This window comes from Myotis daubentonii, chromosome 7 (genome assembly GCF_963259705.1).
Source record: "Myotis daubentonii chromosome 7, mMyoDau2.1, whole genome shotgun sequence".
Taxonomy (NCBI): Eukaryota; Metazoa; Chordata; class Mammalia; order Chiroptera; family Vespertilionidae; genus Myotis; species Myotis daubentonii.
The window spans coordinates 38,455,490-38,470,603 of NC_081846.1; the positions used below are offsets into that span (position 1 = coordinate 38,455,490).

Below are 15,114 nucleotides of genomic sequence, written 5' to 3' on the forward strand. Positions count from 1 at the left end.
ACACCATTTCCCCTAAGAACAGGAACAAGACAGGGATGCCCCCTCTCACCACTCCTGTTCAACATAGTACTGGAAGTGTTAGCCATTGCAATTCGGCAAGAAGAAGAAATAAAAGGCATCCAAATTGGAAAAGAGGAAGTAAAACTGTCCTTATTTGCAGACGACATGATATTATACATACAAAACCCTAGAGATTCCATCAAAAAGCTACTAGACTTAATACATGAATTTGGCAATGTAGCAGGATACAAAATTAACCCCAAGAAATCTGAGGCATTTCTATACACCAATAGTGAACTTTCAGAAAGAGAGATTATAAAAACAATCCCATTTACCATTGCACCGAAAAAACTAAGCTACCTAGGAATAAACTTAACTAAAGAGGTAAAAGACCTCTACTCAGAAAACTACAGGACGTTGAAAAAAGACATAGAGGAAGACATAAACAGATGGAAGAACATACCGTGTTCATGGATTGGTAGAATCAACATCATTAAAATGTCCATACTACCCAAAGCAATCTATAAATTCAACGCACTTCCCATTAAAGTACCAACAGCATACTTCAGAGATCTAGAACGAACTTTCCAAAAGTTCATCTGGAATAAAAAAAGACCCCGCAAGAAAATGAAACTAGACCACCAACTTACACCATACACAAAAATAAACTCAAAATGGATAAAGGACTTAAATGTACGACAGGATACCATAAAAATTCTAGAAGAATCCAAAGGCAAGAAAATCTCAGACATATGCCGAAGCAATTTCTTCACTGATACAGCTCCTAGGGCACTTGAAACTAAAGAAAAAATGAACAAATGGGACTACATCAAAATAAAAAGCTTCTGCACAGCAAAAGAAACCATCAACAAAACAACGAGAAAACCCACTGTGTGGGAAAACATATTTGCCAATGACATATCTGATAAGGGCCTAATCTCCAAAATTTATAGGGAACTCATACAACTTAACAAAAGAAAGATAAACAATCCAATCAAAAAATGGGCAAAGGACCTAAATAGACACCTTTCAAAAGAGGACATCCAGAAAGCCAAGAGACATATGAAAACATGCTCAAAGTCACTAATCATCCGAGAGATGCAAATCAAAACAGCAATGAGGTACCATCTCACACCTGTCAGACTGGCTATCATCAACAAATCAACAAACGACAAGTGCTGGAGAGGATGTGGAGAAAAAGGAACACTTGTGCACTGCTGGTGGGAATGCAGACTGGTGCAGCCACTATGGAAGACAGTATGGAGTTTCCTTAAAAAACTGAAAATGGAACTCCCATTTGACCCTGTGATCCCACTTCTAGGAATATATCCCAAGAAACCAGAAACACCAATCAGAAAGGATATATGCACCCCTATGTTCATAGCAGCACAATTCACCATAGCTAAGATCTGGAAACAGCCTAAGTGCCCATCAGTAGATGAATGGATTAGAAAACTGTGGTACATCTACACGATGGAATACTATGCTGCTGTAAAAAGGAAGGAACTCTTACCATTTGCAACGTCATGGATGGAACTGGAGAGCATTATGCTAAGTGAAATAAGCCAGTCAATGAAGGAAAAATACCACATGATCTCACTCATTCATGGACAATAGAGACCATTATAAACTTTTGAACAATAATAGATACAGAGGCAGAGCTGCCTCGAACAGATTGTCAAACTGCAGCGGGAAGGCCGGGGAGGGTTGGGGGGCAGGAGGTAGGGGGGTAAGAGATCAACTAAAGGACTTGTATGCATGCATATAAGCATAACCAATGGACATAAGACACTGGGTGATAGGGGAGGCTAGGGGACTGTCTAGGGCGGGGGGATAAAATGGATACATATGTAATACCCTTTGTAATACTTTAAGCAATAAAAATAAAAAAAATTAAAAAAAAAGATTTAAATAAAGGAGATTCCATTTTGTTGAACAAGAAAAAAAAAAAAAAAGCTCATTTTAGCCCTGGCCTGGTGGCTCAGTGGGTTGGAGCATCATCCCATGCACCAGAAGGTTATGTGTTTGATTCTGATCAGGGTACATACCTAGGTTGGGGATTTGATCACTGGTTGGGGCATGTCCAGGTAACCAGTGATATTTATCTTCTCTCTCTCTCTCTCTCTCTCTCTCTCTCTCTCTCTCTCTCTCTCTCTCATAAATAAAACGTCCTTGGGTGAGGATGTTTTAAAAGTTCACGTTGGCTACAGTGTAGAAAATGAATGGGAGGCAAAAAGAGAAAGACTAGATGGAGAGTAACAATTACATCCTGGCAAAGGGATGATTGTGACTTGAAATGGTGGTTGCCCTGGGGATAAAAGAAGAGGAAAGATGAAGAGATACTAATGGGGTGCAATCCACAAGACCTTGGAGAGAGTCACTGGAAACCCCCAGACTCAGGAATATACTTAGGAAGGTGAAAACTCCACTTCCTGAGAAGGCGAATAGTGGAGGACAAAACGATTTGTCTTGGAGAAGATCAAAAGGTCAGTTTTGAACATGTTAATTTTGGTCTTATGATCTCTTTGATCTCTATGGGATATCTATGTATGACACAAGAAACACATGTTAAGTAGGTGATTGGATATATGAGTTCCATCAACCTTTAGATTTGTTGCTGCAGTATCACTTTAAACATTTGATTATCTGACTCCACCCCAGGACTAATATATTAGAATCCTCAAGAGAGATAGCCAACTTAATATCCCAAGGTTAAATGTGGTGAAAATATTCAGTTATCACTAAATAGTTGTACTATTTAAGTTTTAAGCTTTCTGACAACCTTGAGTGCCTACAAATTTATGATTAGAAAGATGGCCAGACTGAATATTAAACCTGTTATTACTTTCTAGGAGTGAATGTGCTACACAAACCATGAAACACCCTGGAAAAGGAAAGCTATACCTAGATCCTTCTATTTACATTTCCATGTTTGTATCATATTATGCTGCCACCTTGGCCATTAACTAATTGATCCAGGAACCAGGTCCTAGCCAAAGGCAACCACATGATTGCTCCAGTGGTCTGTAAGATGATCTTTCTTAAGAATCCAGCCCAATGTTGCATCACTTTGAAAGGTAACTAATTTACCAAATCAGATTTTATCCTGACCTGAGGAAAGGGGAGTGGGAAAAAGTATACCAGGAAAAACAAAAACATGGATAAGGAGAAACACAAAAGTTAAGGGAGAATCAAGCAGAGAGAGAAGCAAGGAGAAACAGAAGCAGAGTCACAGGTGTGACAATTAATAGGACAAAGGTCAAGAGACACCTGCTTCTGATCAGATGACAATGTGGCTAGATTCCCCAGTTCACTGCAGCTTATTTATTCAACAAGTATTTATTGCGTACCTACTATGTGCCTGGCACTGTTCTAGGTACTAGGCATATTTAAATGAACAAAACTATTGTCATAGACATCTCATTCTAGGTACATCAAATTGAGTGCTATGGGAAAAAATAAGGCAGTATGTAAGGACATAGATAGTGATGGTAGAAGGGGCAATTTTCAGGAAAGGAAGGCCTCTCTGAGAAGGTAACATTAGCTGAGCCACAATAGATAAAGAGCATTTCAGGACGAAAAAATGAGAAGTACAAATGCTTTTAAATGCAAGTCTGTTGAAATGTTTCACAGCAAAATAGTCCGTGATGTTGGACACCAACTAACAAGGGGTAGTGGGAAAGAAAATGAGGCCAAAGAGCGAGGCTACTGCAACTCATTCAGGGACTTGTAAGCCATGGTTGAAGCCTTAACTTTATTCTGAATGTAACAGGAAGCCATTGAGGATTTTGATCAAGGGGATGGCATGATCACATTTGTGAGTTAGAGGAATTATTCCGGCTTCTATTTGGAGGTGGTAGAGGAGCAAGAGAGAAGTCAGGGAGACCAGTAAGAAGGCTACTCCAGAAGCCCAGGCAAGAAAGAATGGTGCCTTGCACCGAGTAGAAGCATTAGAAAATATAGAAAGCAGTCAGGTAAGGAATGCATTATGAAATTAGAGCTAACAAGTGTAGACAGCGGGTTGGATAAAGGAATGGAGTCAAGGGTTACACAAAGGTTTTGATTCTCATCAGCCAAACACAATTCATTGAGCAGGGGGGGGGGGGCGGGGGGAGGGGGAAAGAGCCAATGACTTTGGTTTTGGACATACTAAATTTGAGAAACTTAATAACATTCAAATGGAGAAATTTGGTGGCTAGTTGGAAATGGGGGTCTGAAGTTCAGGAAATATGTCAGGATGGCAAATATAAATTTGGGAGTCATCAGCATATCAGTCCTGAGAGTGTCCCTGTTAAAATGGTTTCCTCTGCTCTATTTCCCTCCTCCCCCCTGCTGTACCTTCATATGAAACTCTAATTATAGGAGGTAGCCTGGCCAGGTCTGTTTCCTGAAACCTGGTGGAGCCATAAGTAACATAGCAACTAAAAAAATAAAAATAAATGAATGCAAGAGCTAGAAGACTAGCTTGTGTATGCATTACTTGAAATTGTGCATAGGTGGGATTAGTAGTATCCCTCTCCTCCTTCCACTTTGGCATCTGTACCCAGTAAATTTTTTATTATTATTGATTTCAGAGAGGAAGGGAGAGGAAGAGAGAGATAGGAACATCAATGATGAGAGAGAATCGTTGATCGGCTGCCTCCCGCATGCCCCCAATTGGGGATCGAGCCTGCAACCCGGGCATGTGCCCTTGACTGGAATCAAACCTGGGACTCCCCAGTCCACAGGTCGATGCTCTATCCACTGAGCCAAACTAGCCAGGGCCCCAGTAACTCTTCATAACCTAATAAGAGAGGAGAATAAAGGAGTCTTGCTATTTGTCTTTGTTTTGTTTTACTAAGCAGCTTACTCACTGAGTCCTTCATGAAGCCCCAGTTGGCCATTTTGTCAGGGTGATTCTTTTTCAGAACTCTTCGTCATATCTGTTGCTGCTTTGCTCTCCCAGAAAATGCTTTTACCCTCGATAATTGCATGTTCCAATGCAATTTGAAGAATTATACACTTCAGGGCAATTGTACTATTGTATTTAGCATCTCAATAACATTTCCTTTGCTAATTCATCTTTCTTATTATTAAAGTTTCTTATTGCTTAATTTTATCTTGGAATATTTATTTCTAGTTCTTAGGGACAGGTAGACTGAATAAAACATGTAGATTTAGCTTTCTCTTTTCTTTTATCAGAAGCAGGAAACTTACCTAGGTATTTACTAGTTATAAATGAGGATCTAGCTAAGTGGCTTGTAATAACACCCTCATAATCTTTTTAAAGAATTACAGTGCTTTCTCAAGCCTTTAACTCATGACCAAAAATGACTAATATTGAATGACCATCCTGGAGTGCTTGATAGTAGTAAAATTATAAGTAAAAATGTGCAATATAACTAAATTTCCTAAATGTTTGGATCCCACATTCTTATGATATTTGAGAACTAAATATAATGAAAACCACTAGCCCTTGGGGCCTTGGTTTTAAGATTTCTCTTTAAAAATAATGCTATTATTCTCTGAGGACATGAGAACAGTATTACTTTATTTAGTTAAGCTAACCAAAAATAGAACAGAGGAAATCATTAAATGAGTGAACATATATCTTTCAGTGTGGCCCATTCTTGTCAAAACTGATATGTCTTAAAAGTACAAGATGACTTACATTAGAGAAAATATCTCAAAAACGATACATTTATCATCAGAGAAGAATGCCTGATAGCCTCAATAATTACTCTGGCATAAACTACAATGCTGATGGTTGTGTTATTTACTGCAGTCTCGCGAACAAGCAAACATCGTGTTTTATAGCAACACAGGAAGGAAGTTTACTGAAAAGTAGCTCTTAATGTGTCCATTTATATCCCACCTCCCTGAAAAGGCCTCAAATCTAGAGAGAATACAGAGTGGAAAATTTCACTCTCAATTTAGACGTCTCTCCAGGCTCCTGGGGAAGATGCTCGCTGGCTTCTGCTGTGGCTGACACTGAGCTGGAGATGACATGACCACCCCCTGGGCCAACGGCTCAAGGCCAGACTAGAACATGAGCTACTGGACTGGACACATTCTGCCTTATGTCAGGGACATTTTGGTGTGAGAAATAAAAGAAGCCTTTCCTGGAATTGATGTTGGTCAAAATTCTGATACACTTAGTTGTTCTTTTAGTAGTTCCAACTGTAGGGAGAAATTCTGGGGAAATGCCAGAATCTGAGTTAGCATTCTTAGTTGTTATTCCAACAGCTGTTCTATGTTCAGCTAATAGCTGTCTGGTTGGGTTTCCTCGCGCTGCTTCTGACACAAGGCAATGAGGCAGCACCCTACATTAAATCTGACCAAAGTTCTACTTTGTTCAAGCCAAGAAAAAAAGATGACACTCATCTGCCAATACTGGCAAGAGTAATGAGGGATTCTGGGAAAATACCTTCCAGAAAAATATGTGAGGAAGGCTTAAAGAAAGACCTTTGTCATTATTTTGGAAAATCTGAATTTCCAGGCAGATTCTAAGACATCTCTAGTGATCCCTTCTTCAACCACCTATTTTATCTTGATGAAACCAAGTTTTCAGTAGGTAAAGCATCTCACTAAAATTCACATTACTGAGTTGTAGAGCTGAGGCGAGATCTAGGTAATTATCAAGCATATGGCCCTTGAGAGCAGACAGCCTGCGAGCTATGAACTCAACACTCGCACAGCCCGGAACAGTACCTGCACAGTACCTTTCATGGTGGGTGCTGTGTACACGCTCTGCTTCCTCTGCTTGGGAGATGCATTCTGTGACTGTGGACAAAGGGAAGAAGTAAGAGTCTTGTATTTGGATAAAAAGACAATGCCATCAGCCCTGTGAGGGAAATAAACACTGTGCTGCATTTCAAAGAGCTTTCTGATTTCCCTCCTCAGGAAGTTTAATCAATGAGAACTCTAATCAGTGAGAAATCATAGACATGTTCAATGATACTACAGTCTTAAAAAATATATAAAGCTATGGGGTATATTTTACCATAAAACTCTTCGTCCATTGCAGTCTTAAAACTGTCTTTTATTTTTTCATCTAGTAACATGATTTTATTTCTAAAAGGAAGAGAAAAAGAGACACTAATCCTTTCCATTTGAAAGAAAAACATAAGTGCCAGGACAAAATATACTCCAAAAGCTATGTCCATGGGATGATTATCTTGTTCCTAGGATTGTCAAATGGTTCTGGTGGAATAATAAGGCGTTGGTCAGTAATACCAGTCAATCTATAGCCCTTTGGAATTCATAAGCTCAATCCAATATCTAATTTACTTGGTATTACAATGTTAAGATAATTTTTTTTCTATGTTCAAAAGATAAATCCTTTTCTAACAAAACTGCTGTATGACACTCTTACCTAAGCATATTGGGTTGGGATTTTTTTCTCTCAGGCGACTCTTGAACAATGCAGGGGTTATGGACACCGAAGGCCCCACCCAGTTGACTTGACTGCCCCAAACTTACCTGTAATTAGCCTTTAAGATGAGCAGATTAAACCAACCACTTAAGGAAAAAAGTATTTTTGATTCAGGGTGGGGAATCTGGAGTTGGGAAACTGGCTTGAGAATGAGAAAATACTGTTTGCAACCTGCAGTAGGTTGAATCTGTGTATGCAAAACCCGTGGGTTGGAAGTGTCATCTGTATTCATTGAAGAAAATCCACATACAAATGGACCCGCACAGTTCATATCCATGCTGGGTATGTGTATATATATAATATTATTTATTATAATAATATAGATGTGATCTATACTCAAATCAGACTATGTCTGACTCCTTTTTAATAGTGTGTCAATTGGTATCCTAAAATGTAAAATGTAGAATTTTTAGTGTCTGGAGCAATTATTTTTGCTTTGAAAAGCTCAAGTATAAATAGTTACAAGATACTTTTGGGGAATTATTCTACATTACTCATGTATATTAGAAAGAACATAATGTACAGTCTTAAAAAAACACACACCTAGAAACTATTTCACGAAGTTTAAAATAGAAATTGAGGCATCTTTCCTGGTATATACTAAAGCTTAATTGTTCTTAAAGTAGCATCACAATGTTGGTATTTACCTGATGCAAAAACAATCTATTAAAAAGCAAAAAATAATTATTGGTTAATAAAATTATATAGGTATCAAAACTTAATTTAATGAAATAATTTAATTTATTGAATGAATTACATTTTAAAATTTTAACTTTAAAATTATATTTTGACACTGTAAGATATATTTGAGTAGAAATATAGAACACAGAAATATATTGACAACTAAAATCTACTGAAAATAAACAAAAAAAAGATTGAAAAATGTCTTAACATAATAGCTCATTTAGCAAATTAGCAAATTAAGTGGATATTAAATAAATACTAGTATTATTTTTTAAAAGTAAAAAAATTCAAACAAATAATTGCCAAATCCATATCAACCAAAGGAATGGTATAACCAAATTTCTCCAGAATGGAATGTTTTGGTAACAGTCCATTATGCAGAGGTGCAGGCAGTGGGACTCTGCAAAATGGATTGTAAACATGTGAATGATTGACATTTCTGTATTCAGTTCGATCCTCTTCCAGGATTTCTTATATATTTATTTTCACACACATATTCAAAGATCAAGTCGAAAATTAACTCTTTAGAAAAGTCTGTTTTGTAACAGTAGTAAAACTCAAGTAATAAAAACTATATTTATGTGAGAGTTTAGTCTCCAAAACATTTTCACACGTATAATTTCATTACATTTTTAGTATTTTGACATTTTGTTCTTTCTACATTTTTCTGATTATGTACTATATGCCTACATATGCAGCCTTTGGGAAATTGACTTCTAAATCTGCATGCAACTTATTAAATATTTGGCTCATTTCTGGGTGCAAGTTTACTCACTTCCGTGCATTCTACATATTCTACATCACCAGTTTCCCTAGCCTCTCTTGGCTCCTATTCTCTATTTGAACTCCTCGATGTGTGTTTGGAGACTCTGGCCTCATGATCTGCTCTTGCCTTCATATACCAGAACCTTTTAAGAGGTGCCTGTCCTGCTTCTCTTTGCTCCAGAATTCCAACATTGGCTGTCCTCAGCCTGTGCTGGTCCTATGCCAGCAGTCACTAAATTGAAATTATCGATACCATATCTTGCCACTAAAAGCAATAGTCTATTTGAGAACTTTTTTCAAGGGTAAGTATTTCTAGGTAGAGAATTAAGGTAACCTATAGGCAGAGACTTAATGGCACATTTTACTGTGTTCATCACAATTATATTGATGTCATATTTTATATCACAAAATCAAATTATAAGAAAACTTACTTCTGCTTGTGTGTTGGTCACCCTCTTGTCATCTATTTCTGCAAGAGAAGTAGGTGTAATTTATTAGAAAGGTGATATTCTTTCTTAGGATATCATTAATATTTTCAGTAACCCAGATCAAAATGATTTAATAATTGCCTATCGATAAATATAAAACCCTAATATGCAAATAGACTGAACAGCGGAATAACCGAACAATTGAACAACCAAACAACAGGTCGCTATGATGTGCGCTGACCGCCAGGGGGTGTGCGTGAACATGCAGGCGTCTGCAGCAGGTGGCAGAGTGCGAAACATGACAGGCCGCGGCCATGGCTGGATGGTACCAGACCACGGTGGGGCACTGGTCACTGTCTTCAGGGTGAGCCTCTGGTGGTTACTGAAAATTCTTTGCTCCTGGGCACTGTGGTCTCACCTGGTGCTCGCACCTGCTGCCAACCCCAGAGCTGCTGCTCCCACCCACTGCCAGTGCCATCAGCAGGTGCGAGCAGCATCTGCCAGCCCCAATTACCCCTGAGGGCTTCTCTACCTCCCCCTGTTCCTGAGGGGCGATCGGTGCAGCAGCCTTCACTCACACCCGCTCACAGCGCTGGCCCTGCTCTTACCTGCTGCTGGAGCTGGCCTCAATTGCTCAGCACCATCAATGGGTGCAAGCGGGGCCAGCACTGTCGGCGTGTGGGAGCGGTGGTGGTAGGAGCAGGGCTGCTGGCAGGCAGGAGACCGGGAGTCTCAGGATGAGGGGCCAAGAACCGCCCCTGTGCCCACCACAGCCTCGCAGCCCACAGTTCCTTTCAAGGTGCACGAATTCATGCACTGGGCCCCTGATGCTTATATAACATTTGTGGCTTAGTCTACAGGAAAGGGGAACAGAAATGAGTTGTTTCCTTCTAAGATAACCTTTTCCCAAAGTTTTTTTTAAAAAGGCATTAAAAAATCCCTCCTGAAATTCCAAATTTCCCACCCTCCAGCAATCCAGAAAGTGTCCAAGGAAATGACTCTTAGACAACTACTGGTGTCATCAGCCTCAGAGTGCTGAAGCATAAACAACCTGCTCTTCTCATGGATTTTGTTGCTACTGTCTATGGACTGTTGCCTCTGTCAAATTTCCTCAAGTTTGCCATTAAGCAGAACAAACCTCCCTTTTCATTCAGCCCAGTTACTCTGGCTCTAAGAGAGTCGCCACCCTCTTTTCTATATGCCACAGTTACTTTGTCAGAAATATTTCTTATGACAGTGTTAGGGCAACTTCTACATAGTCTGTGTGAACAAGTGGTTCGGAGGGAAGAGAGGAGAAAGAGGTCCCCACATAGTCCTCTTTCACCAAGGGAAGACAGTCCAGGCTGAGCTTCCTTCCTGCCTTTTCACCTACTTTGCACGGATTCCACCTCTAGGCTTCTTGACCTGGTTACCCTTTCCTGCCTCTGAGGTTCGTCCTGAAGCTGAGAGACTGATCCAAAACTGAGTGAGGAGTTCATCAAAGAATATCTGCTTAATGATATAGATCTGTGTTTATGGACATAAAAACATGTGCTATATAAATGAAAAGGATTTGGAAACTATATTATGGCATGTTAATGTATAAATGATAGAGAGAATATCAATAAAGAGATAACAGAGAAATGCATAGATATAGAAAGGATATATACCAATATGTTAAATGTAGTTATCTCTGGGTATTTGAATAACACATTTTGTCTTATTTTTATCTGCATTGTTTGCTGGTTTTACAGTAAGTATGTATCTGAATGTATATGGATATATATAGTAAAATTTTTATATATAGTAAAAATTATATATAAGTCCATGATATAAAGTTTTTTATTTCATATAGTAAGAGACCAAAATAGCCAAACAACTAGAATGAATAGTATATATAACTATTGTTTATTCTAATATTATCTTGGTTACTAGTTTTTAAAAATTTATGACTTTTATCTCTCTTGTATAGGGGAAGGCAGACAGGAACTCCTTAGTTGGGGACAGCAATCACAATTGTTTAATGTAACCCCTAGAAGCATTTGGCTCATAATCAGGCAGTTGTGAATTGAACAGTTCTAGCTAGTAATGTGAAATCTTTACTAACACCTTTTAAGTAAATATCAAATATGATCTACCCTAACAATGCATGTATGGTGAGCCATTGAATTATCAAATGCTAATGGAGTTTCTTAATGTTTTATTTATGCCTTGGCAATTTTAAAAACCTAACCCAGGACTCATAAACTATTATTTAAGCAACAAAAGGAAGTCCAATCATCCAGCTTTATACTTTCCTACTGTCTATTTATGAGACATAACGTACGCTAAAACAGTGTCTTTCTAAGGCAAGTGTGTGGGTTTTACTCATTGCATAATTCAATGAAAAAGGTTTCTATTCTTTGTGATTTTATTGACATAAGTTGGCTATTTTTTCATAAATACAAAGATCAAGAAAATTCAGAACTGTGTTCTTGAAATTAAAGAGTAAAAATTACATGACTTTTAAGTCAAAGCAACTCAGACAAAAGTACAAGCCAAGCCAAGAATGGATCATAGATGTTTTTGAGATCCACTAATGTAAGTAAATTTCCATTTTCTTAAATTAGATTGTTATTAAATTGGAAAGGTTCATCTTTTCTGCCTTCCAGCCACTTCATATAAATACACACACACACACACACACACACACACACACACACACACACTGCATGCTCATAGGTACACTGGGAAAACATAGAGACACAACATACAGACACAAACACAATGTTCTCTCTAATGTGTACCAAGGAGGTTGTAACTGAAGGAGGAGACCCCCAACAATACATATGCACACTTCTCTAGCTCTTTATTCTCTACAAAAACATTAAATAGAGTTCATAATATCTCCATGTTCTCTTCAGGGCCTCAACTTTAACTCCCTGGCTAATACCAGAAATGTTTAGAAAGCTAAGTCATCAATGAACTATAAGAATATATTTCTGTCTTTAAATTCTGTTTAGCTTTCTCATTAAATAAAAATAAATACCATATTGAGTAGGGTGGAGCACAATCAGTAAATACCTGAGAGATTTGTTAACTCATGGTACATAATCTAAAACTAAAAATATTCTGAAATATGCCATTGTACCTATTTTAGCTTTCTTAACTATATTTTCCCTTTTTGAAGGGCCATTTGGTCTGAAAGAAGAAATTCCTGGCTTTGAGAGACAATTGTATAAGTCATCTAAGCATAATGTTTCAAAGAATACTGCTGTCATTGAAGATGGAGACGAGGATAAAAATAGCCTAGAAGGTTTGAGTATTGATTAGTTAGAATACTCTTGAGATATTTAAATTCATGAAAGGAATAGGACATACTCAAGTCAAAGCAACTCAGACAAAAGTAGTACAAAGCAAGCCAAGAATAGATCATAGATTTTTTCGAGATACAGTGAAGTAAGTACATTTCTATTTTCCTTAATACATTGTTATTAAATTGGGAAGGTTATGTAGATATGCACATAAACTGCAAACACAATTGTCTCTTTTAAATTAAATTTTTTCCATCACCATTTATCCCCATTATGCCTTCTTCCACTCTCCTGCCACACTGTTGTCCATGTCCATGAATTCTCTTTTTTTTTCTTTTTTGCTCAATCCCCCCAACATACCCCCCAACACCTTTCCACCTCCATCAGAGCTATCTGCCTGCTCTGATTTTGAGAAGACTAGTTGTAATAAAAAAGTGCTTATGAAAATAAAGTCTAAAAGAGAAGGAAATAACGAAGACCATGATCAAAGAATAAGGAAAAGTTTCTGAACAGCAACAGAGTGAGAACTACAAAAACTAAGATGTGGGCAAAATATAAAGAAATAGAGAACCAAGGAAAGACTAGAGAATCTTGATTGCAGCTGACCAAGAAATTTGTTTCTTGATGAAAGCACTAGAGAGCACACATAATTCCTAATATGATTCTTCTACTTTTTTGTCTTGACCATCGACAAGTCTCTTTATTTAATGAGCTTTGAGGTTTTTCCTATCTGTGAAATGGGGTTGGGAAAGCATAATAATTCTCTGCCTTCCTCATTTCATCCTAAGCTTGTTTTTAGGAATAAAAAATGTGAACAAATTGGAGCATAACGCCCCACTCCTTAAGTATGGGGTGCACATAGAGAAAGGAGACATAATATTATAAACACCTAATAATAGATCATTGAAATATATGAAGTAAAAACTGATGGAATTAAAAGGATAGTTCTACAATAATAGTTGGAGATTTTGATACCTCATTCTTAATAATGGGTAGAGCAACCAGAAAGAAGACAAGTAAGAAAATAGAGGTTTTTAACAACCTAATTAATGAAATCGGCAAAATAGACAGTAACAGAACATTTACTCTATAATAGCATACATAATTCTTCCCAAGTGCACATGGGATATTTTCCAGAATAGACCACAAATTAAATCTCAATAGATGTAAAAAGATATATATCAAAAAAGTATCTTCTCCAACCACAATAAGATTAAGTTAGAAATCAATAACAGCAGTAAAACTAGAAAATTTAGAAATGTGTAGAAATTAAACAACACACTCTTAAACAACCAATGGATCAAAGAAAAAAATCATAAACACAGAATACCAGGGCTCAAAGGATACAGCAAAGGTAGTGTTAAGAGGAAAATTTATAGCTATCACTTCCCACATTAAAAAAAATTAAAATCAAAAACTTAACTTCATAATTTAAGGAAGTAGAAAAAAATAACAAACTAAATGCAAATCTGAAGGCCTGAGAACCAGGGAGATTGATAGTATAAGTCCTGGTCCAAGTCCCTTGAGCATTCCGGCTTACACCAGAATTCTTACTATTGCCACTGCCGCCCAGTTCTCAGGCCTTCAGATTTGGACTGGAGCTACACAACCAGCAGATGACAGATCGTGGGACATCGTAGTCTCTATAATAATGTGAGCCTATCCCTCATAATAAATCTCTTTCCATATATCTATTTATATCCTATTAGTTCTGTTTCTCTGGAGAACCCTAACTAATATAATCATCAAAAATGAGGAAAGCATGAGAAAAGAGACTAAGGAGGCATGACAGCTAAATGTAATGGGGTATCCTGAAAAAGAGCATTGGGTGAAAACTAAGGCTAGCTGCATAAACTATGGATTTCAGTTACTATGTCAATATTGGGTGATTATATGTAACACTATAGCACTGTAATGACTAAAGCAGAATGTTAATAATCGGGGAAACTGTGATGAGGGGGATAAGTGGAAACTCAGTGTGCCCTCTGTGGAGTTTTTCTCTAAAGCTAAACTCTTCGTCTGTTAATAAATAAAATAAAGAAAAACCAGGAAGCATGAATAAAAAACATCCTATGAATATGCTTTGCTATTGCTGTTGGGATTCTGTATGTGATTTGAATGACACCAGATAGTCATTATTAAAAAGTAAGTAATGTAACTGAAAGGAAGTTAATGAAAAAAAATATAATTTAAAAAAAATGTTATACAGGACTAATTAAAAAGATGAGATAAAAAAGACAGATAAAGGTTAGAAAGAGAAATTTTCAATGTTCAATTAAAGTTGTTGAAAGGTTATGTAAGCAAGGGCATGTTAGTGGAAAATGAGGAGTGAAATGATTTCTAAACAAGTCCGGTGATAATGGGAGCTCTTTACTTTTATTTATTTACTGATTAAGTGTTGAAAGAGAAGGAACAAAGTGTAAAAGAAAATACTAGTCGTACCTGTTTGATTATACCTGCCCTGGGCTTGCTGCTTCTGTGTGTTTGTTCCTCATACCCAAGTGTTGCTTCCCTCAATACTACTACTCCCTGAAGTTCCATCTCCTCTGGC

The 15,114-nt window shown here is 37.5% G+C and overlaps 1 protein-coding gene across 2 annotated transcripts in view; it reads right to left on the reverse strand.

Moving 5' to 3' along the window:
* The window catches only part of PPP1R1C (protein phosphatase 1 regulatory inhibitor subunit 1C), a 116,678-nt gene that overhangs the window by 50,038 nt on the left and 51,526 nt on the right, over positions 1–15,114 (reverse strand). Inside the window, exons 3-4 of one of the 2 annotated variants that reach the window (XM_059702490.1) lie at positions 9,295–9,332; positions 6,691–6,762 (exon numbers count right to left, since the gene is read on the reverse strand). In XM_059702490.1, the coding sequence (XP_059558473.1) occupies positions 6,691–6,762; positions 9,295–9,332 (110 nt within the window). The remainder of the gene's footprint in view (positions 1–6,690; positions 6,763–9,294; positions 9,333–15,114) is intronic. The other variant, XM_059702489.1, reaches the window with a different exon arrangement.